Raw genomic sequence first — 24,392 nt, 5'->3', positions numbered from 1 at the left:
ACCTGATCCAGCCCTAACTATATGCTTTGGCAAAAAGGAAAGTTTTAAGCCTAATCTTAAAAGTAGAGATAGTGTCTGTCTCCCGAATCCAAACTGGAAGCTGGTTCCACAGAAGAGGGGCCTGAAAACTGAAGGCTCTCCCTCCAATTCTACTTTTAAATACTCTAGGAACGACAAGTAGGCCTGCAGTGCGAGAGTCAAGTGCTCTAATAGGGTGATATGGTACTACAAGGTCATTAAGATATGTCCTGATAGATAAAACTGATGAACTAAATACTTTTGATACTTTCTGTTTCACAAGGATTTATTTTTTCAGTATTTTCACTTCTTACCTGTGTAGTGCATTTGGTAGGAAGTGACCCAAAGGGTCTTCTCCATGTTTTTCAGGATGTTGCTTGTCCTCTCCGATAGCGTCAAATCCCAGTCTCGAAGTTTCAGGTTGGGCAGCACCATTTTTGGGGGAGTGGGGTAGAAAACCTGGCTCTCTCCCTTTGCTGGTTTTGCATGCTGGTGGAAGGCGGAAGACACTTTATGCTTCGATTAACGTCAGTGAAACTGTGAAGTCACTGATATTTCATCACTCACATCAAAAAAGCCATGTTCTCCTGTCCACATAACAGCCTTCTTCCTTATTTTCAGTGGTGTTTCTAAGCTCTCAAGTCTATATGGAGCACCTAGGTGTGAAAAAAGAAGCATCTTAAAGACCTAACCATTCTACCACTCCCTTTTATCAGAATATCCCACCTTTAGTTTTGCTTAGCAGAGTGATATCAGGTGCACTATTTGGGATACTGAGGTTGAGGAAAGATTGAGACGCAGCTCTGACTCCTGTATGTGGGTCATCTGGTGAGTGGAAGGATGGGAACATTGCAAAACGAGAGATGTGCGATGAATAGGGATGCTCTTTTGGGATGGCAATCTTTATCATTTTCTCCCTATGAAGGCACAAAGACAAGAAAGGGTCGAATTATGTGCAAAAACAAATCAGTTTATCATTAAGGAAAGAGTACTCACGCTATATTTATGTCTGTTGGTTTTGGTATTCTGGTAAAAAAAACAAAAAACACCTGTTATTATGTATCACCACAAACACAGGAAGAGGAAGTTTGTGATTATAATATTTATATAAAATCAGCAGCTACTTACAGTTGGTCATTAAGTCGAACATGACTTTTGTTTCTGCCATCACTGCTGTTACAGCGTTGATTGGTGATACTCCTGTGAAGGTGAAATAATTATATAATTATACTACATTTGATATATTACATTATAAATTCTAAGACTGTCTCATAATGAAGCCAGCATCACACTCACCCAGGTATGGTTCCTCCATAACCGCAGGGATAATGTCTATTTAAATCAGCCCTGAATCCACTGGTGAGTGAAGGCTCCATGTGGCTGCTGAAGACCTGACTCATAATCAGTGAATGTGAAGGAAGGATAAAGCCCTAAAAAAACCCCACTAGTATAGAAGGACAAAGAGGCGATGTTTGTAATTGCACGCAAGTTTAGCTTGAGACACAGTACTTAACAAATTTATTAGACCATCTGTCATAAAAGCAAGAAAACACACATATTTTAGAAAAAAATGTAAAAGTTTTTTATTTTTTATACAAAAAATTATGTTGTTACTTATTAGGAAAATCTAATGTTTCACTTCTCTGGATAGTCAGAAAGCATAGACAAGACAATTTAGCAAAGAACCTATTATTTAATTGCATCTTTAGGCACTTTATTGCTAGTAGCTATCATTTGTTTTTATGTCTTTAGATGAATCTATGAAAAATGCCAGCAGTAACACTAGGGGATCCCCCCCCCCCCCCCCACAAAAAAAAAAAAATCTACATCAGATGAACAGGATCTGCAAGTTATGTCCTTAAGCAAAAGGGAAACAAATCCATGAAAGCCCTGAAACAGGACCCGAGAGATGCATCTGGCCTTTCGGTTGATCTGTTTACTGAAGAAGGCTGAGGTACGGCAAATTCTACAATAACTCCCCTGAAAAAGTGGCAACAGGTCTTATGGAGTGATAATTTCCAGCCATCTGCAAACCATGGGACAAAAAGTAGCTAACATCCAAAGAAAGGCTTTGAATCTCAAAGAAGCCTGGACAGCTACTTAAAGAAATAAAAATATCATTGGATCTATTTCCCATTTTCATAGAAAAACATGAAGTGAGGGGCGGCCTAAGACTTTTGTGCAGTATTTTATATATACAGCGACTAATCTTCTAGAGTATACTTGCTGTTTAATCATTAATTAATATAAATTACTATTTTCGTAATATTAACTTACCTGGACAGTGGTATAAAGGAAGTCCAGAGAAGTTCCGAGTATCTGTCTGTGATAAACACACAAATGTCTTGTTTCAAATAAAGGTGAACATTTTAAAGCCTTTTTTTGACTGAACAGGATGATCTCCTCTTTGCTTTTGACCAAAGAGGTGGGTTTGAATTCCTGGGACAGGCAGAGTGACAGTGTTACAAACAATAGGGTCAGAGTGAGCGACACCCAATCCAGCCCACTGTGTGTAGTACTGATGTCACTTAAAAGCAACTGTAAAACTAACCTAACTAAACACTGACTACTCTAAGACCAGTGCGATATAATTTTTACAGTTCTTTAAACGTTATTGTTCAAAAATCAAGTCTCGGCTGATTTACTAATATTACTTACAATCACTGCTGAGAACGCCCATCATCCAGTCATCCAGTGTGGATCTGATAATATTACGCATTCACAGCTCAGTGAATGGGTGCAAAGAAAATGAAGCTGGCTCTGACTAGCACACACCGACACCAGATACAAGCTGTGCGACTGGTGTTGGGTTGCAGGAGTCGTATTTCATTGTGTCCATTCCTGCGCAACACAAGGACTGAAATAGATCCAGATTATGTGCATTAGTGAATGCCCCCAAACTGTCCATCAGACTTAAGTGTTGGCATGCCAAAAAGTAACACATATGGGGCGTCGTTTGTAAAGTGAAACATGCTGAAATTAACAGCAACATTTTTCCACATTTAGCTCAAAACCTTACAAAAACATGATTTTTCCCCCCGAGTCATTTTTTACAACATTTAGTAAAATATTTGTAACTTTTCATATTTAAAACACAGTTTTAAATGTTAAATCTAAATATTATATTTAAATCTAAATGTTAAATGTTAAATCTAAATGTTACAGGAAACTAAATATTTAGTTTCCTGTTTTCACTTTCCATGTTTCACTTTACAAACTGCGCCTCATAGTTTCTTGTATTTTTTTTCTTTCTTTCTTTCTTTTTTTTTTTTTAAGTTTTATTGAGTGATAGTGCTTTGGAGAAAACCTCTAAAGTTCTTTCAAAATTTTTCTTTGGACATTAGCTGCTTTTTCACTTACTTTTAGTCCAGTCCTTGTACCTGATTGTTTTCAGAGGAATGTCTAATTGTTAATTAAGCCATTAAACACAGACCTATTCAGTCACTGAGGGGATTAACCAGTGTTATGTATACACATAACAGGCAACAGTATCTGAATCTCATGTCCTTAAGGAATAGGAAAAAAAAAAATCCAGCAAAGACTCAGGCAGGATCTGAGTGATGCATTTGGCCCTTGATCCACCTACTGTTCACTAGGTTCAACTACTGTCTCATAAGAAATGGGCTCAGTGGAAGGGAGGCTGTCATTAAGCTTTCTTAAGGAAAGGCTCAGGTATGTCAGATTACACAAGAACTGCACAGAAAATTTGTGTCAACCAGTTTGATGGTTAGATGGATCAAGATTTGATTCAAGTTCAAATTGTTATCAATATGTACAGAGAAGATCAGGAGAGCGATACCACAGTGACTGTGTACAAAACACAGTGGAGGCTCCATCATGGTTTGGGGAAATATTTCAGGAAGTGTTGTTGGGGACTTGATGGAATTGATGGAATTATGAACACAGAAAAGTACAGACAGATTTTCATCCACTATGCAACAGCTTCTTTTTTCAATATGACAATGATGCCAAACACACTGTTAATGCAATAAAAGCATACCTGGATGGAATAACACACAATTAAACTGTGAGTCATGGAAAGGCCTCCCCAGCACTCAGACCTCAACATTATTGAAGCAGTGTGGGATCATTTTTGACAGAGAACAAAACAAAAAAGCAGCCAACATCCAAGAGGAGCTTTGAATGTCCTTCAAGAAGCCTGGGGAACTATTTCTGAAGACTTTAAAGAAATGACATGAAACTTTGCCTAAGAGAGCCCAGGCTGTGTTTGGATTATACCAAATATTGACTGCCAGCCTTGTTAGAATTGTACACACTGCTGTTTTACCATATACGTGGTATTTCCTTGTAAATTCCTGCACTTACTTCCTGTTAAAGAAATATAGGTGATTGAAAAACTTTTATTCCTGCTGAGCCAGCTCTTTCATGTGTAATGATAGCAAACTGATATAATCCTTCAATTTTCCTTTTCACACTTGTCCCCAAAACAATTACATTCGTTTTTAATTTGAAAACAAGATTTATGATATTAAACCCCCTGAAAATGTTTCTTTATTATGTAACATAAAATATTTATGGCTAAATAAGTAACAACAAAACATAGGCATATTACATTTAAAGCTGCTGTGATATGCTCTGCCTTTATGCACAGTGACCAAAAGGCCACTACGGCATTAGATTCCCATTCAGATGTTACTGGATCCAGATTTGCTTAATATGTGAAAATTATGGGAGAGACCTTTCCAGACCAGACCAACTCTCAAATAAAACAACAAAAATGGTTTGAACCACTGCAAACACTATTATTCATGCAGGGTCTTTTTATGCCTAGTAGTAAGAAGTTTATTGAAGAATACACATTAAATCCAGAAACCTGAAAATTGCATTAAAATACCAGTTTTTCAATCAATGTGTGCGGCTGCGTTTTATTGAACGCGATTTGGACTGCTTTCCAAGCAGCAAACCTTGTTTGTTAACTCACAAGACCCATTCTGCATTCTGCTTTTTAATTGGGATTCTCAAGAGACCTTGTCCAAAGTCTCAGCAAAACATGCAAGTCCTATCAAGCAGCATAAGCTAAGTCCAGTAACCAATTACCCTGCTCTGGCCCAGCAGAGCCGCCGCTCTCTCTCCGGATTATAGTTCCCGCTGCTGCATTATAAATGTGCAGCTGCAGTGCTTTCCCTAATATTAGGTTATTGTGCAGATGGAAGTTGACAGTTAGTGGATGATTTGCAACAACAACAGGAAACCAGCTTTATCTGTAGCTCTCATGCCAAGAACTTCAGACACATTGTGAAAAATTAGCTCACCACTGTCATCATGTGACATTTGTTGATAAGATAAGATAAGATAAGATAAGATAAGATAAGATAAGATAAGATAACCTTTATTAGTCCCACACGTGGGAAATTTGTTTTGTCATAGCAGGAAGTGGACAGTGCAAAAGTTATATAGCAAAAATTAGAATACAATAGGAATAAAATACTGTACACAACTGTACAGAATAGAATAAAATAAAATACTATATACAGTAGAAGAATAAATAGAATAAAATATACAATAGGATAAAAATAGAATACAAATGCTTTATACAACTGAGTAAAAATACAACTTTGTCAGAAAAAGACTAACTTCACAAAAAAATAACCTCACTGGTCAAAACCTGTTAAAGGAGAGCAGAAATTAAACTTCACCTTCTAACCTCTGAAAGCCACAAGTGAAGCTAAAGACTGTCAGGTCTCATCAGCTTTGCTGTGCCAATTATGTTGTAGTAATATTGCTTTTAGCAATTTTATTAAGCTATCTTACCCTGCAAACACAGCACAATCAGACACAAACAAAATTCAGCTTCAGTGCAAACAGATAAGGTCTCAGAATTACAGCCAGAAAACTTAATAACATCTAACAAAGTTAAAAATGTTCAAAGTTAAAAGCGAGGAAGTCTGCAACCAAGAAATGCCTTCATGAATGGAAACACAGAGATTGGTTTACAGCAAGATGCAAACCACTGTTTACACTCAGTAAAAAATTAGACTTTGCCAAAAACCAGATAAAGGAGGCTGCATTATCTGACAAATGAAACAAAGATTAAACTGTACTAGAATAATGGGAGAAGAGAAGTATGGAGAAGGAAAGAAACAGCTAATGGTTTGACAAACATGGTGACATGTGCATATATGGCTGCCAGTGGAACCGGGTCACTGGTGTTTATTGATGATGTGGCTGCTGATTAATTGAGAAGTGCACAGGGCTATATTCCCTGCTCAAACAACACTTCACGGTGGGAAATGGATAATGACTTAAAATCAGATTTAGTGGTGTACAGAGGCAAAACGACAAAACTAAATAAATAAAAATGTTACTTTCTAACTGCTGAAAAAAGAGAATGTGTTGATGGTTGAAAGACAGACACACACACACTGACTCTTGCACTCGTCTTCAGTGCCCAGTTACAAATCCGTCCTTGTCTTGTTGGCGGACTATAAGCTTTCTGAAAGGACTTATGAAGACATTCATGATGTTTCTTTCATGTGAGCTAAGGATGAAAGAAAAAAAGATGAACCTGTGAACTCACACTTCAAAGCTCACAGCTCGGGAGAATTTTTCTTTAATTTCATGTTTCAGGAAACACACACACACACACACACACACACACACACACACACACACACACACACACACACACACACACACACACACACACACATTTCACAATCACAGAGCACAGTGTGTGGGCATGTGGGCATGTGTGCATGTGTGTGTGTGTGTGCGTGAGACTCCAAGGTAACATAGGTGCATTTGTCAGTACAATGAAAATTGTTTTAAATAAAATTACACCATTTTTTCCTCATTTGCATAGAGTTGCTTGGGGAAAAAATGTGGTAAATTAACAGATTTTATTTAAATGTTTTCATTTCATTCTCCAACTATTCAGTCACATTCTGTTAGCTGGGAGGCAAGTGCCCTTGAGTTATTCAGAGCTGTTCATAAAGCAAGTCAGAGCTCTATCTATCTATCTATCTATCTATCTATCTATCTATCTATCTATCTATCTATCTATCTATCTATCTATCTATCTATCTATCTATCTATCTATCTATCTATCTATCTATCTATCTATCACATTTAAAATACAATGTGCATGTTTACTTTGGCCATCTGTTCAAACAGCTTCATTATTTAAATGTACATTAAAAACAGCGTTTTTCCTGTAAATGTAACTGAAACATCACTGACTTTATGGTGAGCTGAGTGTTTCTGGTGGTATAGAATAAAGAGAGGCACTAAAGACACTGCCCTGCAGTTGTCTTTTCTTTTTTCTGTTTTTTATTGCTGGGGAGAATGTAGGCGCTGTGTTTTTCCACACCTCTGCATACTATTCCACAGAAATCCCCAGAGAAACAGCTCAATCTCTCGTTTGACGGACAGCTGTATAGCTTGTCTCTTGTGAAAAGTGAATTTATTTGACCACTTCTGCTGCCTGTATTTTGGGGGAGAACAAGGGGAACTATACTGGGGCATACTAGGAATGCATATAAAAATGTTTTGAGATCATCACTTCTCTGTGAAGCTCGAATGTAGCTGCCTCACTCCCTCACTCCCATCTAACTCCTGCTCTGTAACATTTAAGAATCTCATTTGGTCTTCACAGCTGCTTTCACTATGACAGCGTTTGACTTCTCGGATATAGAGGCGTTTTTGGATTGCCACCCGGATCTGTTCGAGGAGTATCTCGTTCGGAAAGCCAAATGTGACCAGGTTAGCAGGTGGTTGAAGGAGCATCAGCCGTCGAAAGTGTCCTCTGTCGAGGAGAAGCGGGGCGCTGCCATGGACCCACTGTGGCCGACCAGTGCTGACGGACTCCGGCGCAGATCGTCCCACATGGAGCTGCGACGGAACTTTGCTCGGTCCAAAGCCACCACTGCACACTGGACATACGACGAGCATGTGAGCTCGAGCGAACACGAGTCCCAGTCCAGCATGAGGCGCCGTGCGCTCCTGCGTAAAGCCAGTTCACTGCCTCCGACTACCGCGCACATCCTGAGCGCCCTGCTGGAGTCCAGGGTCAATGTGCCTCAGTACGCATCCAGCGCCATTGACTATAAATACAGACTTAAAGAAACCAACGAGAGGGAGTTTTTCTTAGAGCTCGTGAAAGATATCTCCAACGAGTTGGACTTAACAAATCTGAGTTATAAGATCCTGATCAATGTCTGCATTCTTGTGGATGCAGACAGGTGTTCGCTTTTCCTCGTTGAAGGACCCCCTCACAAGAGGACTCTGGTTTCCAAGTTCTTTGATGTGCACTCAGGCACCACAGTCAGACCATCATCTAGCACTCTTAACTCCAATGAAGTGCAAGTGCCATGGGGGAAAGGTATCATTGGATATGTGGCAGAGCACGGGGAGACTGTAAACATCTCAAACGCATATGAGGTAAAGTGTACACCGTTATGATCATTAGAATTTGTATTCTTAATTTATGTGCGTCCATTTAAGCTGGCGGATATCAGTACATGATGATGTCGGGTATTGGACCCGAGTTTTGTAGTAGTAAAAGAAAAATTTCTGCAATACACATCAGGTTTCAGGTCCACCTTCAGCTACATTCCCAAGTTACAGTAAAAGCATCCACAAATGTGTGTCTTCTTCAAAGTAATGGGACTTTTTTGTTTAGGTTTTTGCCAGCAGAGGTATTCAGGTGTTGGCAAAACTATCCCACTCCTCAGAACTTCAACTGCGCACGTTGTTCCGAATACGAAATGCAGGTTCTTTTGGATACAAAAAATACAATAGTCAAAGAAAAGGAAAACCAATCACTATATATATTTTTTTCCACAAACTAAATCTGGTATTATATGCTAGACGTGAGCACCACATCATTATATCATCGCCCTGGGCTGCTTGGGAAACTAAAGAAACATGATGATGTATCCTCCTGCGATCTACTACTCCAGCAGCATAGGTACGTGCCAGTGAGGGGTACAAGAGTCTCTCTGCTTATAGTAAAAACAGCTTCAACCAACAGAGACTCAAATTTACAAGCCCAAGAGTCAGACCTAAACGCTGCGGATGCTTTATCATAGGCTTTACGAGACAAACGCGCATATGGTGAAGGAATGTAGAGCTGGGATGTGTGTGTGTGTTTTTTTTAAAATGTGGACTCCTGTCAATAAATATGTAATAGCCTGTATGTTTATATGACCACAATTCCAGGATCACCGCTTCAGTGATGAGATTGACAAGCTGACCGGGTACAAGACTCAGTCCATCCTCTGTATGGCCATCTGCAACAGTGATGGAGAAGTCATAGGTGTTGTACAAGCTATTAACAAAAATCCAATCGGCACCCCATTTACTGAGGATGACGAGAAGGTGAGGCTCTGTTATGCTGAAGGGAAGAAAATCATTCGCCTGTCGTACCAGTGGTCACATTCACATTCATCTTCTTCAATATTACTTATCGCGCCATTAAGGGCATTTAACGAGGGAGTTAAATTTAACTGGTGCATCGTCTACCCCACCACCCAACACTAACACTTGCCATGCAACTGGAAATATTGTTTGTAATTCGCATCTTAATGGCTGCGGAGAGGGGTAAAGTGTTCCCTTGCAATCAAAACACAAGAAAATGGAAGAGAAGAGGTCAAGCTTTTACTCAAGCGTGGAGCATTAAATACGTTCGCCTGTGCATACACACAGTAAGAAAAGTGTTACTTTCAGTTGCTCCCTGTTCCAGTTGAAATGGGCTTACCAGAATATATGTGTGTTATGGCTTCATTTACGGTTCCGCTGCTTATGAGTACAATTTAATTCTCAGAGTTTGCTGACGAGACAATAATATTTCGTACATCCTGGAGATTGGAGGGTATGGTAAATCAAAAACAAAACAAAAACAAAAAACTGCATCAATGCTGATATTTGCAGTTTGTAAAAATCATAAGTTTGCTTCTGCGTGCAGACCAGTTGCACTGACAAATTCATCCACAAGGTGGCAGAAAAAACTTGTGGAAATAAATACATTGTGAATCCGTATAGTATGCTCTCTCGCTCAACTTCAAAGAAGCTGTGAGAGATTTAAGCTTTTTTTTTTCAAGTGTATATAAAACAAAACACTAAATATAACTTTGGCAGAGCAACCTCAGAAACTATTTTTCAGCAACAAAGACTGTAAAAATAGGGAGGAGAAAAAGCTTCATCCGGCAGCTTGTCCAGACATTTTAAGGCCTTTGATGTCTTACTAAGTCTCTTTCTCTGAATCAGTACTTCATTAACAGCAAATCTATTTGAGAGAAGTTTGCACTGAGAAGCAGCTGACTCCATCATGATCTTTGTATGCGCATTTACTCTTTCTGGTTCTCTTATTCGGCTTTATGTCATTATTAGCATGCAGACATTGCGCATGCCTTTCTCCACTTTTTTGTGCTTTCATTCAGGTGCTGCAGATGTATCTACCATTCTGTGGAATATCGATTTCCAATGCTAAGTTGTTTTCAGAGTCTCGCAAGGAGTATGAAAGGAGCAGGGTGAGAAGTTTTAAACTGTGCTTTTACAAAAACATAACTGAACACAATAATCACTCCAAAACACATTAACATGTATGCTTGCCTTTCACAAGTTAGGCTTACATTAACTTCAGCAGCGTGATATTCTATCAGGAATGTGGAAATATGTTTGTGTAATGAAAAAATGAAGTTACGGTGTTTATTGTTGCTGCTACAGGCTTTGCTGGAGGTGGTCAATGACCTGTTTGAGGAACAGACCGACCTGGAAAAGATTGTCAGGAAGATCATGCAGCGAGCGCTGACTCTGCTGCAGTGTGAACGTTGCTCTGTGCTTCTTCTGGAGGACATTGACTCACCTGTGAGACCTTTTTTTCCCCATTTCCTCACAGATTCATCTGTTGCTTGATTTTCAGTGTATAACTAAACCAAAGTCATTATAACCTTTTTTTTTTTAAAATTTGCTGAATGACTTTATTTCTGATTGCAGTGATATATGATTTCTCTCATAGGTTGTGAAGTTCTCAAAGACATTTGAACTCATGTCTCCTTTGTGCAATGTGGACCGTGACATCAGGTTAAAGAGATTTTGCTCATAGATCACTACTGCAGAATTACAATAAACACAAATATGATTAACATTAAAAGAAGACTTGCATTTCACTGTGATAAAATTTGTAGTCAGTGTTTCTGTATATTAATGTTTGCACATGACTGTTGCTTCCTCTTTGTAATAGTGCCCACATCAGCATGGAGAAGTTATCCTGTTCTGACTGGCTAATCAATAACAGTATTGCTGAGCTGGTGGCTTCAACAGGACTGCCTGTTAACATCAGTGATGTGTGCCAGGACCCACGCTTTGATGCTGAGGTATACACAGTGTAGTGTATTTATCAGATCTGATGCTTTTATTTAAAAAACAGCCAGATAATATGAGCCATTTGCACCGTTGTTATCACTGCAAGAATATCAGTTTCCCCCCCCCCCAAAAAAGTAAAAAATGGCTTCTCTCTTTGCAGGCAGATCAAGCTTCAGGGTTTCATATCAGATCAGTGTTATGTGTTCCTATCTGGAATCGAACTCATCAGATAATTGGTAAGTGAACCAGAAAATAATCAGTTTTGTTTCACTGGAAACGAGTCCTCATGTTATAGTCATGATTTATGTATATTTTCCACAGGGGTTGCACAAATTCTGAACCGCCTGGACAGGAAGACCTTCGATGATGCAGATCAGAGGCTATTTGAGGTTAAGCTACACTAGCAACCTTCTGTTTGGTCTGCACTGTGACACTGTAGATCCGCAGGTTCTTTTCATGTTTCATATTTTTCCTCTGGCCTGTTGTTTGTGTGCAGGCATTTGTGATATTCTGTGGCCTTGGAATCAACAACACAATGATGTACAATCAAGTTAAGAAGACATGGGCTAAACAGTCTGTAGCACTGGATGTAAGCCTGTTCTTCTATCCATCACTCTATGTCTCTCTGGAGGATAAAATATATTTATGTATCTTTCTATACAATAATTTCTTCTTTTGTGTCATGTGCCAGTTTTCTTTTATGGTAAATGGCCTGTATTTGTACAGCGCTTTACTTTATGTTTTCTTTTATGTTTTGATGATTCCATGTAATCCATCCATCCATTTTCTTAACCAGTTCTCTAACTAGGGTTGCAGAGGAGCTGAAGCCTTTATAGCCTTTCTAGTTGACACAGGAGAGTGGTGGTTTACACAAGTTACCAGTCTATCAAATGGCTAGTATAATCTGATATCAATTCAAATCAATTTTATTTATATAGTGCAAGTTCACAACTACAGTTGCATCAAAGTAAGAGTAAAGACCCAACAAAATTAGAAAGAAAACCCCATCAATCACACAACCCTAAATAAGGAAGCACTTTATAAGAGTACGAATGAAAAAGGGAGCCTGAAAGCTGAAGGTTCTGCCTACCATTCTACTTTTAGAAACTCTACAAATAAAAAGTAGGCCAGCAGCCTTTACCTGATTACTTTGTATGTAAGGAAATTTATTTTTAATTCTATTCTAAATTTAACAGTGAGCCAGTGAAGAAAAACTAATATGGGAGATATATGATCTCTCTTTCTGGTCCCTGTCGGTACTCTTGTTTCAGCATTTTGGCTCAACTGAAGGTTTTTCAGGGAGCTTTTAGAGTGCCCTGAAAATAATGAATTACAAGAGTAAAAGTATTAGATAAATGCATGAGCTAGCTTTTCAGCATCACTTTGAAACAGAATATTGCTAATTTTAGAGATACAGGACAGTGTGAATGAGTAAATAAAGCTGAGTGTCATCTGCATAGCAATGGAAATATCTGTAATGTCTTCTAATTATACAGCCTAAGGGAAGCATGTAAAATATTAAAAGTATTGATGCCAGCATGCAACGCTGTGGAGCTCCATGACTAACTTTTATGTGTAACTCCCCATTTACACACACAAATTGGAATCTATCAGATAGAGTCGCGCTATTGCAGAGCTGGATTCCTTTAATGATTCCAATGTGTTCTGATCTCTGCAGTAAAATACCATGGTCAATGGTATCAATAACAATATAAGCTGTAGCAATAATCCAATAAACTCTTATTCATAAATGGGTCTATATTTATTGTGGGAAAAAAGCAAACTTCAATAAACTTAATGTTTTACATATACAAAAAATGCTAAATCTTACAATTCCAAAACTGTAAGATATTACAAATTACTAAGCAATTTGGGAGCAGTATTAGAAATATGTGGTATACACGGGAAAAGAAAATTAATTTTCAGTGACACTACTCTGAAATGAAAACATATTTTAGGACACACAGTAAAATGAATTCAAACTACCTGTATGAGAAATTATCGATTCCAGAAAAATGCTGTGTCACCACTGTTACTGCTAATCTTAGCAGAGGCTCTTTACATTCATTGGTGTCTCAGTCTGCGTTCTGTTCCAGTGCCCAGTATCTAACCTGAGCAGTCACATTATCCTCAGAAAACATGATTCCTCTTCTTTACCATAAATATTTTAGTTGCTTTTAAATTATTAATGATAAATACACGTGCAGGTCTGCTCAGTTTTCATCAAGGACAACAAACACAGCTGTATTTCTGTTACACAATCTTTGATGTTTCTTTTGTGATTAGAGATAATATAGCAACAAATTGGCTTTAAAAGCAGATACATATTTACTTTGATCTGATTACATAGGACGGTGAACACGGATAAAAAACATCAACACTCTTGGTAAATATTAATTATCTTGTTTAGCAGTGAGTGTACATTAGAGAGCTAGTCTTATGTTATTGAGGCCATCCCCTCATGACATCACCTCACTATCTGGGACAGTTTTTTTTTAATATGTCAGTGTTTTGCATTATTTTCTGTTTTTCAGATGTTGTCCTATCACGCTACCTGCTCCAAGGTGGAAGTTGACAGGCTGAAGGTAATCCTCAGAACTAATCAAATAAAAACATTATATAATGCATAAAGGCACTATACCAACGTCAGGAAAATAGTGAAATGTGTCAGTAGATAAAGGTGCAACGTAAACTGGAAGGCTGTTTGCCTATGCTGTCATCCTTCAGTGGCACTCTGTGACTGACAGCACTGTCCTCTCCCCCTAAGGCTGCCAAGATCCCCCTGAGCAGTGAGTTAGGCATTGATGAGTTTCACTTCAACGACTTTTCATTGGACAACGACGCCATGATCACGGCTTCTCTCAGGATGTTTCTGGAACTTGGTGTTGTCCAAAAGTTTAAAATTGACTATGAGGTAAGGCCATGAAATGTGCCTTGTAATATGCATGTTTATCCATCCATACATAAACATATTCATATCTTCTGTATATCTGTCTGTAGGTTTTGTGCCGCTGGCTTCTGACTGTGAGGAAGAACTATCGAACTGTGGCATACCATAACTGGAGGCATGCTTTCAATGTGTCGCAGTGCATGTTCGTTATGATCACGGTAAATTTTAACATAGAGCAAAAAAAGTCAGATGTATATCTTTAAAGAAAGCAATGGTGTAAAGTTGTTTTGCATGCCCACAAATAGATAGATCTATGGAATAAACTATATAAAAATTTCTATATCCAAGGTATTTCTAAGAAGTCATATGGTGGTTGATTTGGTCTCTTATTGCTTAGGGTTGCTTCTATGTCCTATCCTATCCTAACCGATGTAAAATGTCCTATAAAAGTACATTAAATATTTAGTTAAAATAAATGAAACAGAATAGATTTAAAATTACTTGGTAAGAATGTGGCCATCTGCTTTGCATTGTGTAGACAGCAAGTTTCCAGGATGTCCTGTCAGATGCAGAGATATTGGCACTGATGGTTGGCTGTTTGTGCCATGACTTAGACCACCGAGGCACCAACAATGCATTTCAAGCTAAGTACGCCACAGAGGCCTGTCGATTTTGGAAATGGTGTCTTGTTGATGCAGAGAAGTGTAACTACTCTGTTGTTCCTGCAGGACAGGTTCTGCTCTGGCCCTGCTTTACGGGACATCAGCCACCCTGGAGCATCATCACTTCAACCATGCAGTCATGATCCTGCAAAGTGAGGTCAGGCTAATATTTTTCTATTTTTTGATAAATTCCATTTAATTCTTATGTTTTTGCAGCGGTTTCTTTTTTATCTTAGTAGTTTGCTTTCCTTGTTCAAGGTTCTGTAACTTCCAGCTGATAAAAGAAAATAATATTTACTTAATCCTTAATGAAATCCTGATGATTAATTTGAATAAATAACATCATATGGTGTCAGTTAGATAGATAAATTAATATTTTTTTCTTTATTTTCTTATAGATAGCGGTTTGAATATGAAACAAAAATACCAGAGTCAAAAAAAAATCAAGGACAGACATTGGTGTATTTTTGAAATCTTATTTAATCAGCTAAATTGTGGATCAGTAATACATGCTATGGCCTGAGGCTAGTCGGCAATTTCTGTCCCTTTAGATTAAACTAAACATCAGCTCAGCAAGAAAACACATTCAAAATAACAGAAAACACAAATGCACAGACTTCATTCAATTTAAAAGTGTTGGACTGAGACCATTGGGCTAACAGAAAGCCACTGTTTAAAGAGTTCGAGTAAAGTCGAGAGGCTGCTTTGTCTCAGGTGAAAATCAGTTTGATCATTGGGATCCGTGTTTTTTTATCGATTTCTTTTAGCAGCGGACAGAGAAAGTCCAAACACGCTGCTAATTAACATTTCTAAAGGGAGCTTCTTTTGACAGTGAGCAATGACTTTACCGGTGCATTGGATTTAAGGAGACATTTTAGCCACTATTACTCATCCTCGTCTGCTTTTGCGTGTGTACCCACTGTATTGCACGCTATTGTGTTTTTATTTCACAGGGTCACAATATCTTTGCAAACCTAAGCTCTAAAGAGTACAGCAACATGATGCAACTATTGAAGCAGGCTATTCTCTCCACAGACCTTACTTTGCACTTTGAGTAAGTGTTGCTTTTTTTTCCTCACGGCATTCAAGGCCAAAATAGTTTGTGACTTGTAAACTTACATACATCATTATAAATTATTGGATGTATTACCATATTCTGAACAATAATTTTCACATTTTTTTGTCATTGCAAAGCTCTTCCATTTGGGTGGTTACCAAGATGGGGAGGGGGACAAATTGTGCTTCAACTTTTTTTTCTGTCCTTGATTATCTCTTTTAATTGCAAGGCGCAGAACCAAGTTTTTTGAATATGTTCTGTCTGGAGAGTTCAGCTGGACTGATGAAGGACACAGAGAAGTTCTCAGGTTTCTACATTTATATACAAATAAATCAAAATAACACAAACTATAACTGAATTAAAAAAAAGAGATGGAAATGAGCTTTAATGTCATCAACAGGTCTATGTTGATGACAGCATGCGATCTGGGTGCAGTCACTCGTCCCTGGAAGATATCCAAACAGGTTTGAGCCTTTCACTATCCCTTCATCCAGGCTGCTAATGTTTTAATCACTGATAGTAATTATTAACGCAGCTGCTCTTGCTATGTATGGGTCCGAATGGCCGGAAAGGATGCTAGGTTGTGTACATGACCTTATACACCAGGGCATTGTGATATTGTTAGAAGCTGCATTTATAATAATCCTTATTGTGATACATCTTCTTTTTTTCCCCCCAATATATGCTAAGAAGTATATAATTGGAATACAACCAAAGAAGGTCTTTTCCATACACTCCAGAATATGCACTTGCTTCCTAGTGGCCCTGAGCCATGGCTATATTAAGAGGATTCTTATAATATATCCATGTCATGAATATGTTACAGGTACAGGACACTGGAGGATAGATTAGATTAAAAAATCCATCTAAGGTAGTGCCACAAACATCGCTTCAGTTTCTTTGGGACTTTTCCAAAAAGAGCATAAGGGCACTTCCTAAAGGCCATTTAAAAAGCTTTTTTTGCATCCTTGACCCATACAGTTGTTCTATCTAGGTCAAGGATGCATATTTCCTAGAGCTTTCTCATTAAATTAAATTAGCTCACTAATCCATTTACTTAATTTTACTTGGACACAAACACTCATTTGATTTTTTTTATACACAACCAAATTATATTTCCAAAGCTTAGTTTACAGTCCTGTGCATGTGGTTTTTTTTCTAAAATAATGCATGTGATGCGTTAGCATGACCCATAATAGTACCATACTAATAGAAAGATAATTGTTCTTCTCATTTAATTTAAATTAAAATAAGGACAAAGTAGCAAAGTACGTTTAAGCCATTATTAACAGCAAACTGGTACATCATTTTTAGAGTTAACTAATTTGTTTCCCTCGATCTGCACAGGTTGCAGAGCTGGTTACAAGTGAATTCTTCGAGCAAGGTGATAGGGAGAGATCAGAGCTTAAGTTAATCCCAGCAGTAAGTAAGGAAGCTTTAAAAGTCAGTCGCACAATTTTCCACAATTTTCTCAATATAACTAGATCTCTCTCTAGGCAATCTTTGACCGCAATCGCAAAGATGAACTACCTGCCTTACAGCTTGAATGGATTGATGGGATCTGTAAACCTCTTTACCAGGTCAGACAACCCTTTATGATTTAAGTTAAGCATTTAGGTCTTATGAAAAGGTAATAGTAATTAAACTATTAATATCATTCTTTCTCTCCAGGCACTGCTGAAACTCAACAGAAAGTTACAGCCAATGATGGATGGCATCGATGCCAATCGAAAGAAATGGCAGGATCTCTGCTCATCCTATCAGCAGACACGCAGAGCTTCGGTGTCTAATCAGAGTACAGAATCAGGTCAGAACACCGAGTCAGGTGAAGAAGATGGAGAAAACAATGAAAACCTAGAGTCTAGAGAAACTGCGAAGCCAGTCGAAAACTCACTGTTTGGGTCAAAGTGCAGTTAGGATCAAAGATGCAGAGAAAACAAGGAGGTGGAAACATAGCATCTGCAGGAAAGAAGTAAAATAAGCTAAGTGTTTGGCAAGCTTTGCATTAAGTTGAAAACATTCAAATGTCCTCTGATTTGATGAGAAATGCACTACCCACTATTGGTAAATGAAATGCAGCTTTCATCTGCTAGGTGTCCCAAGCACTACGTTAAACTCAGGACTGAGCTTTATCCCTACTGGTCAGACTCCCTCAGATGTATCTGAGAGCTTGTCATGGGATGAATGAGAATTGAATAAGAATGAAGGATGAATAAGAAACCAAAGAAGGTCTCTTAATATTATAATATTTTTAATGGGAACTGTGTTAGAAATCCCAAAACTATTGGAATGCCTTTACAAAACAAAAAAGAATCACTGTGACAAATCATATAAATTGCCATTATGAATGTTTACTGGAGCATGATTGTGTTCTGGATAAGGCTGTGGTACCTCAGTTGCAAGTCTTTGGCTATATGGTGTAATTTTCAGTGTTTGTGGGTTAATTGAACTGTTTGGCCAGCCGCTTGTTGTGTGCAATACGTGTATTTTCTGGGGGAAAACAGGCAGATATGCGTCAAAGACTCAAACAAGAGGTCAGGGTTAAAATTTAAAGTCTTCTGGCTTGTTGGATGCGCGTGTCTCTGTGTGTGTGTGAGTCTGTGTTATATCACGGTTAGGTAGTTATTTAATGGGTCTTAAAATAATTTATTGCAGCGGGATAGTTTAATTTCCAGACTCATAAAACGTTTAATGAATGCTCACTTGATTGAGAAAAATACATGAATGCCTATAAGTCCATGTCCATGTGTTCAGTTCAGTGTTAGATCTACTTTCTCTTTACATGTGCCCCAACTGTAAGCTACTAATTTTATTGTTTACTGTCTTTAAACTACACACAGTGGGATGAGTTTGTCTTACTCTCGCTAAAAAAGAAGACTCCTCAGTGCCCGTACTATGGCCTTTACAAGATTTCGGTGTTGTACATATAAAATATGGAAAAATATCCAACTGGAAGTTTCATAAAGCAGATTGTGTACATACAGTATATACGGTGCCATGAAAAGTATTTTCCCCCTTACTGATTTCTAAGCTTTGTGTATTTTTGTCACACTTACAGGTTTCAGATAATCAAAGAAATGCTAAATGATGACTTCATTTATTAAGGAAAAAAGCTAGCCAAACCTAATCTATGTGAAGTCATGGCCTGCCTCATTGAAAATAATGAAAATCATGAAAATAATTTGATTAACCGCGTTTTCATATAAAAGAAAAAAGCTGAGTCCAGTTTCACGAGCTAAACCCAGAACTGATTACTACCAGACCTGTTGAATCAAGGAATCACTTAAATGGAACCTATTTGACAAAGTGAAGTAGGTTAAAAGTCCTTAAAAAGCAACAGCTGAGAAACAAAGTCACTGACATCTATCAGTCTGGAAAGGGTTACAAAGCCATTTCTAAAGCTTTAGGACTCCAGTGAACCACAGCGGTAAGGACAGCACTATCCACAAATGGAGAAAACTTGGAACAGTGGTGAACCTTCCTAACAAAATTACTCCAAGAGAGCTCGATCACATCCTGGAGGTCACCAAAGAACCCAGAACTGCATCTAAAGAACCGCAGGCCTCACTTGCCTCACTTGCCTCACTTCAGGTCAGAGTTCATTATTCAACAATAAGAAAGAAACTAAACAAAAATGACATCCATGGGAGAACTCCAAGGAGAAAACCACTGCTGACCAGGAAGAGGACATAGCTGAGCTCACATTTGTCAAAACTCTGTGGACTGATGAAGCAAAAGTTGAACTTTTTTAAAAGGTTTGAGTCCCATTACACCTGACATAAAACTAACCATCATTTCAGGAAAAGAACATCATGCCAACAGTCAAACATGTTGGTGGTAGTGTGATGGTCCGGAGGTGCTTTCTGCTTCAGGACCTGGACGACTTGCTGTAACCGACTGAACCATGAATTCTTCTGGTAAACCCTGGAGGAGAATGTCCAGCCATCAGTTTGTGCTCTAAAGACAATGCAGGACAGTGACCCAAAACACACCAGCAAGTCCAATGGCTCCAAAAAAAAAAAAAAATTGAAATCCAATTGAGATGCTTTCTTCATGCATCCTAACTCTACAATCTGTCTGAATAAAAACTATTCTGCAAAGAAGAGTGGGCCAGAATTCCTTAATAGCAATGTGAAAGACTCATTGCTAGCTATCACAAATGCTTAATTTCAAGTCCTGCTGCCAAGGGTGGCACAAACAGCTACTTTGCTTAGGAGCCAATTAATTTTTCAAATACGGCTGGGTAGGTACTGATGGCTTTTGTACCCTTAGTAAATGAAATCATTATTTTTAAACTGCATTTTGTATTTACTCTGGTTATCTTTTCCTAATATTATAATATTAAAATTAGTTTGATGGTTTGAAACATTTAAGTCTGAGGAATACTAAAACTAAGAAATCAGGAATGGGGCAAATACTCTTTCATGGCACTTTACACTATGCTTTCATTTATTTGCTGATGCATGGTGATTGTGTTGAAACTGCATGCATCATATTTAATATTGACGCTGGACATTATCTTGATGCCTTCGACTGCCCAATGAGATTTGTTTTGCATGAAAGTATTACAACGGAAATACGAAATGTTGCTACTGCACTACTGTTGTTGAGAACAGATACAGATTTCTATTTTAGATCACAAACTGTACCAAAATGATACATTCATTATTTTTCATACACCGGGCTCTATATTTATAATTATTCCCTAAAATAAATTCTTAGAGAAGACAGGACGGCGTTTCACTTCAGACAAAAAGGAGAGGCAAGTTTTAAACGTGTCTCCATCTGGTTTTGTGAATAAAACTCTGTGGCATGAAAACTGTTTGTTTGGTGTTTATGTAACCAGAGTTATGTCATAGCTATTGTTTAAAATTACAGAAGCTGCTTCTTTATATCAGACCGTCTGACAATTGTGAAGTTTACTGACATTCAGAAGGAGGAAGTAGCACCATGATGTGAATGTATTGTTACTGTTGTAAGGCTATTGGCAAAAAAATAAAATAAAATACATGAATAAATATGATAATCCATCAAGTACATTCTCCACTGTAAATGATATACACAATATGCCTAATGTGACAATGCACTGTGCTTTCATATGTGGCCAAGGATGACGCTGATGCACTCTTTCACTAAAGTACATTGAGGCAGCTGAGATCTGGAAGATTATGAATCAATTAAACATGCAGTCCCCATGATTCATTAGCTTGTAGGAACAGTTTTAGCAGCAATAACTTGAAGTAAAAACTCACAGTTTGGGTTTGGATCATCTTCAAACTTTACATCAGTATACCAGGCCATGGGGGAGCTAAGTACCTAGGTTGGCTAAGCATTTGACCTTGACAGTCGCTGTTAGCGTCCAGTGACAAAGTTAACCTTGAAATTTTTTTTAAGAAACAATATCGAGTAACATATCAAATGAAAGGGCACAGGGAAAGCATTACAACACTAGTTTTATTTTTTCAATAAGACATCCTATGGAATCACAATGATGCCATAACAGGCTGATGGGCTGCGTTCTCTGAGTATTGTATTGTTAGGAATTGAACATTTCAGACATCTGTAGACCCTGAGGTTTTTTGCAGTTTCTCGCAGCACTGCACAGTCTGACTTCATGGTGAATTTGCTGTGACGTCCATTCCTTGTGTTGTGAAGATTGTGTTAACGCACATCTAATTTGTCCAGACCAGCAAACTGCCAAACTTCTGTTATTGCATTTGATAAGAAACAGTTTTCTGCTATATAAGCTCTTAATTTTTATGGAAAATCAGCGTGGATGTAGTTTTTCACATGGCTCCATACAGGCCTGTTAACACTTTGTTTTTCACATGACTGTAGGTGTGGCTTCTCTCACTGTTGATAAAGACCAAACACGTTGCTTGTGCATATCTGCAGCATCACAGATAACAAAACAACATCTGTCCACATCTGCTACCTGAATGTCATTAAACTTGGAATTTAATGCTTCTAATTTCAAGTTGCATTTATTTCTTATGTCTTTCATAAAAAGTAGAATAAGAGTAAAGCGTTTTTGTTTGATTTTCTTGTGCGTATGGATATTTATAGAGTTTATGTGACTGAAATAGACAGCATTTGTATTTATGATACGCAGTGGCTTTGAGATTTCCCTGTCTCTTTGGAATACTGAAGAACAACATGGAGAGCAACAATATCTCTTTTTACCTTTTTATATTTGACAGCACATAAGAAAAGACGAACTTGCACTTTCAAAATTGTCTCAGGTAAAAGAGCAAAGTGACATGAAAGACTGCCAATGAGAAAAACACTGAAAAGTAACGATAAAGGTTGAATCATTCGCAAAGCCTCAAAACAGAAGCTGAAACATTGTATAGAGATTCTTTACATATTCATACAGCCTCTGTTAAATCCTCTTATTGGTCTGTGGAGAGTGTTTGATGTTGATTTTAATAGGTGAGGCAACAGTAGAAGCAGAAGTAATGTATAAAACCCAGTACAGCTTGATGTGTATTCAGCCGCCAGCTGCCAAGCCATAGCCAGACCCGGGCCTTAATCTATAATTTAACATGGATTGAGTTTATTCTCCTCAGGGTCCGTGATCAGGGAGAACTGGATGGAGACAGGAGAGAGAGCCTTCCAACCTCATTTTTGATACAGAGTCTGGCTCCAGCACAGTCTTTGATCTCTCTGCTGCTCTCGCTTCCTCTTCGCTGTGCTTGTTTTTTTTGTCTCCCTCACATACAGAAGCAGCATCTCTAACTCATATCCTGTCTGACATACTGTACTATAGGTACACGCTGACAAAAAGATGCAGTGCATAAATGTCTGTGCGGGAAACAAACACCCCGAAGAGACGCGTGTAATGTTTAATAACCTTTAAGATATTTATATGCCTAGTTTATATTCTGAGTCATTTTTTATGAACCAGAGCTCAAAAAATAAAAACACATAATAAGAAATAACCACTGAGAATGAGTTACAGTGAAGGTTTTAAACAGTGTGTGTAAACATTATCACAGTAATGAGATCGCTCCAACTGCTGCTTTGTAAATCTAGAGGAAATGTCCTTTATCCATTTTTAGAAACTAGATTGCCATGCAAATGTAATAGTGTGAAGCAGACTATAAATATTAATACACACTCTTACTAATGGTGGTGTACTAGAAATAGCTGTGTTCGCCTCATGATTATTTATTTGATTATGTGCAAATCTTTTTTATGATACAATGCCGGAACTCTATTATGAATTTTAAAGCAGACGGCACTTGTTGGGCATGCATCAGTGTGATGGCTTCAATGATCACATATTCAACACCACATCAAGTCTGAACACAGCAAACAAGAAACTTTGGGGGAGAAAAAATTAAAACACTTCAGTGACTGTAAAACACTATTTGTTTACATTTACATTTACTGTACTTAGAGTACTACAGTACATACCTTGAGCCACTCCTCATTTCCATATATTTTTCTAGGAAAATGGAAAATAGGTGCAGTGATTTATTGAAACATGTACAAAAACATTTATGGAAATGCACGATATAGTGCAAAAAACAGTTTCTGGCTCCATAACTGATAGTGTTTCCACTGTGTGTTCTATCCATGCTTTAACTACATTGGTCATGGGTTTGAGGTCATTATGTGGCTGAAAGATGAAGCTGTGGCTAATCAGATGCTTTCAGATGGTACTCCATGGTGGATCGACATCTGATGGTACTTTTCTGCATTTATGAGTCCATCGATTTTGACAAGATCGCCAACACCACTGGCTGAAATGCAGCCCCAAAACATGACAGAGCCTCCACAGATGATGATTTGATCCTAAGACCTGTTGCCATTGATTTTCACCTTATTGGTGCAGAAATACTATTTTATGTTTGTAACTGTGTTATCTTTGGAATTATTCATGGATTCATTTAAATAAATGAGAACAAATCATGAGTTTTCGTGACAGGCTGTTAGTAATAAATTGTCTAAAGATACAATTCAAACATGTTTATTTGCTAAGTGGTCTTTTAAATGTAGACCCAACACTGATTCAACAAAGAAACATTCCTTGACCACTTTAAATATTGCAAAAAAGTCAGCAAGCAAAAGATAAAGAAATGAGCAGTGACTCAAGACTATTGCACAGTTTCTGTATAAAAGTAAATCAACAAAGAAGAAGCTAGTGTATTTACTTCCCCATTATTCCATGGCGACTTTAAGAATCTGCTTGGAAGTCAGAATATCTCATATCACTAAAAATAGAATTATAAAGTGTGGATGAAAACATAATTTAAGGTCCATTTAGTAGTTGTTGTAAAGCTTTTCACCGCCATATTTGCAAAATTATTCTTGCTTTTAGTAAAATACTTGTGCACTGTTTACACATATGAAAATGTCTGGTATTCTATTCAATTTACACCATCTGCCAACAGACGCCATATATGAAATTGTCTAAATATGGTGGCTGAATAAA

The 24,392-nt window shown here is 37.9% G+C and overlaps 1 protein-coding gene and 1 long non-coding RNA gene across 3 annotated transcripts; one reads left to right on the top strand and one right to left on the bottom strand.

The window, feature by feature from the left end:
• Nucleotides 1–191: 191 nt before the first annotated feature.
• Nucleotides 192–2,515, bottom strand: LOC120733126. 2 transcript variants are annotated; one of them, XR_005695737.1, is made up of 5 exons: nucleotides 2,296–2,515; nucleotides 1,147–1,462; nucleotides 1,015–1,044; nucleotides 745–935; nucleotides 192–674 (listed from the first exon to the last, which is right to left on the bottom strand). It is a non-coding gene; the product is annotated as an uncharacterized LOC120733126 (long non-coding RNA). The 2 variants fall into 2 exon arrangements; XR_005695736.1 differs by having other exon boundaries at nucleotides 192–935.
• A 4,783-nt stretch (nucleotides 2,516–7,298) lies between these two features.
• Nucleotides 7,299–19,296, top strand: pde11al (phosphodiesterase 11a, like). Its single transcript, XM_040031078.1, has 20 exons — nucleotides 7,299–8,418; nucleotides 9,199–9,357; nucleotides 10,419–10,508; nucleotides 10,705–10,845; nucleotides 10,997–11,061; nucleotides 11,222–11,354; nucleotides 11,504–11,579; nucleotides 11,665–11,732; nucleotides 11,840–11,932; nucleotides 13,878–13,928; nucleotides 14,111–14,257; nucleotides 14,344–14,451; nucleotides 14,772–14,881; nucleotides 14,962–15,052; nucleotides 15,849–15,949; nucleotides 16,182–16,259; nucleotides 16,353–16,416; nucleotides 17,300–17,374; nucleotides 17,449–17,532; nucleotides 17,624–19,296. Exons 1-20 carry the CDS (start codon nucleotides 7,645–7,647, stop codon nucleotides 17,867–17,869), a joined length of 2,754 nt encoding a protein of 917 aa, XP_039887012.1. The 5' UTR covers nucleotides 7,299–7,644; the 3' UTR covers nucleotides 17,870–19,296.
• The last annotated feature ends 5,096 nt before the right edge of the window (nucleotides 19,297–24,392 follow it).

Source organism: Simochromis diagramma, unplaced genomic scaffold (assembly GCF_900408965.1).
Source record: "Simochromis diagramma unplaced genomic scaffold, fSimDia1.1 OVJJ01000361.1, whole genome shotgun sequence".
Lineage (NCBI taxonomy): Eukaryota > Metazoa > Chordata > Actinopteri > Cichliformes > Cichlidae > Simochromis > Simochromis diagramma.
The sequence above is the reverse complement of the archived record's forward strand: the minus strand, read 5'-3'. Positions and strand labels throughout refer to the sequence as shown.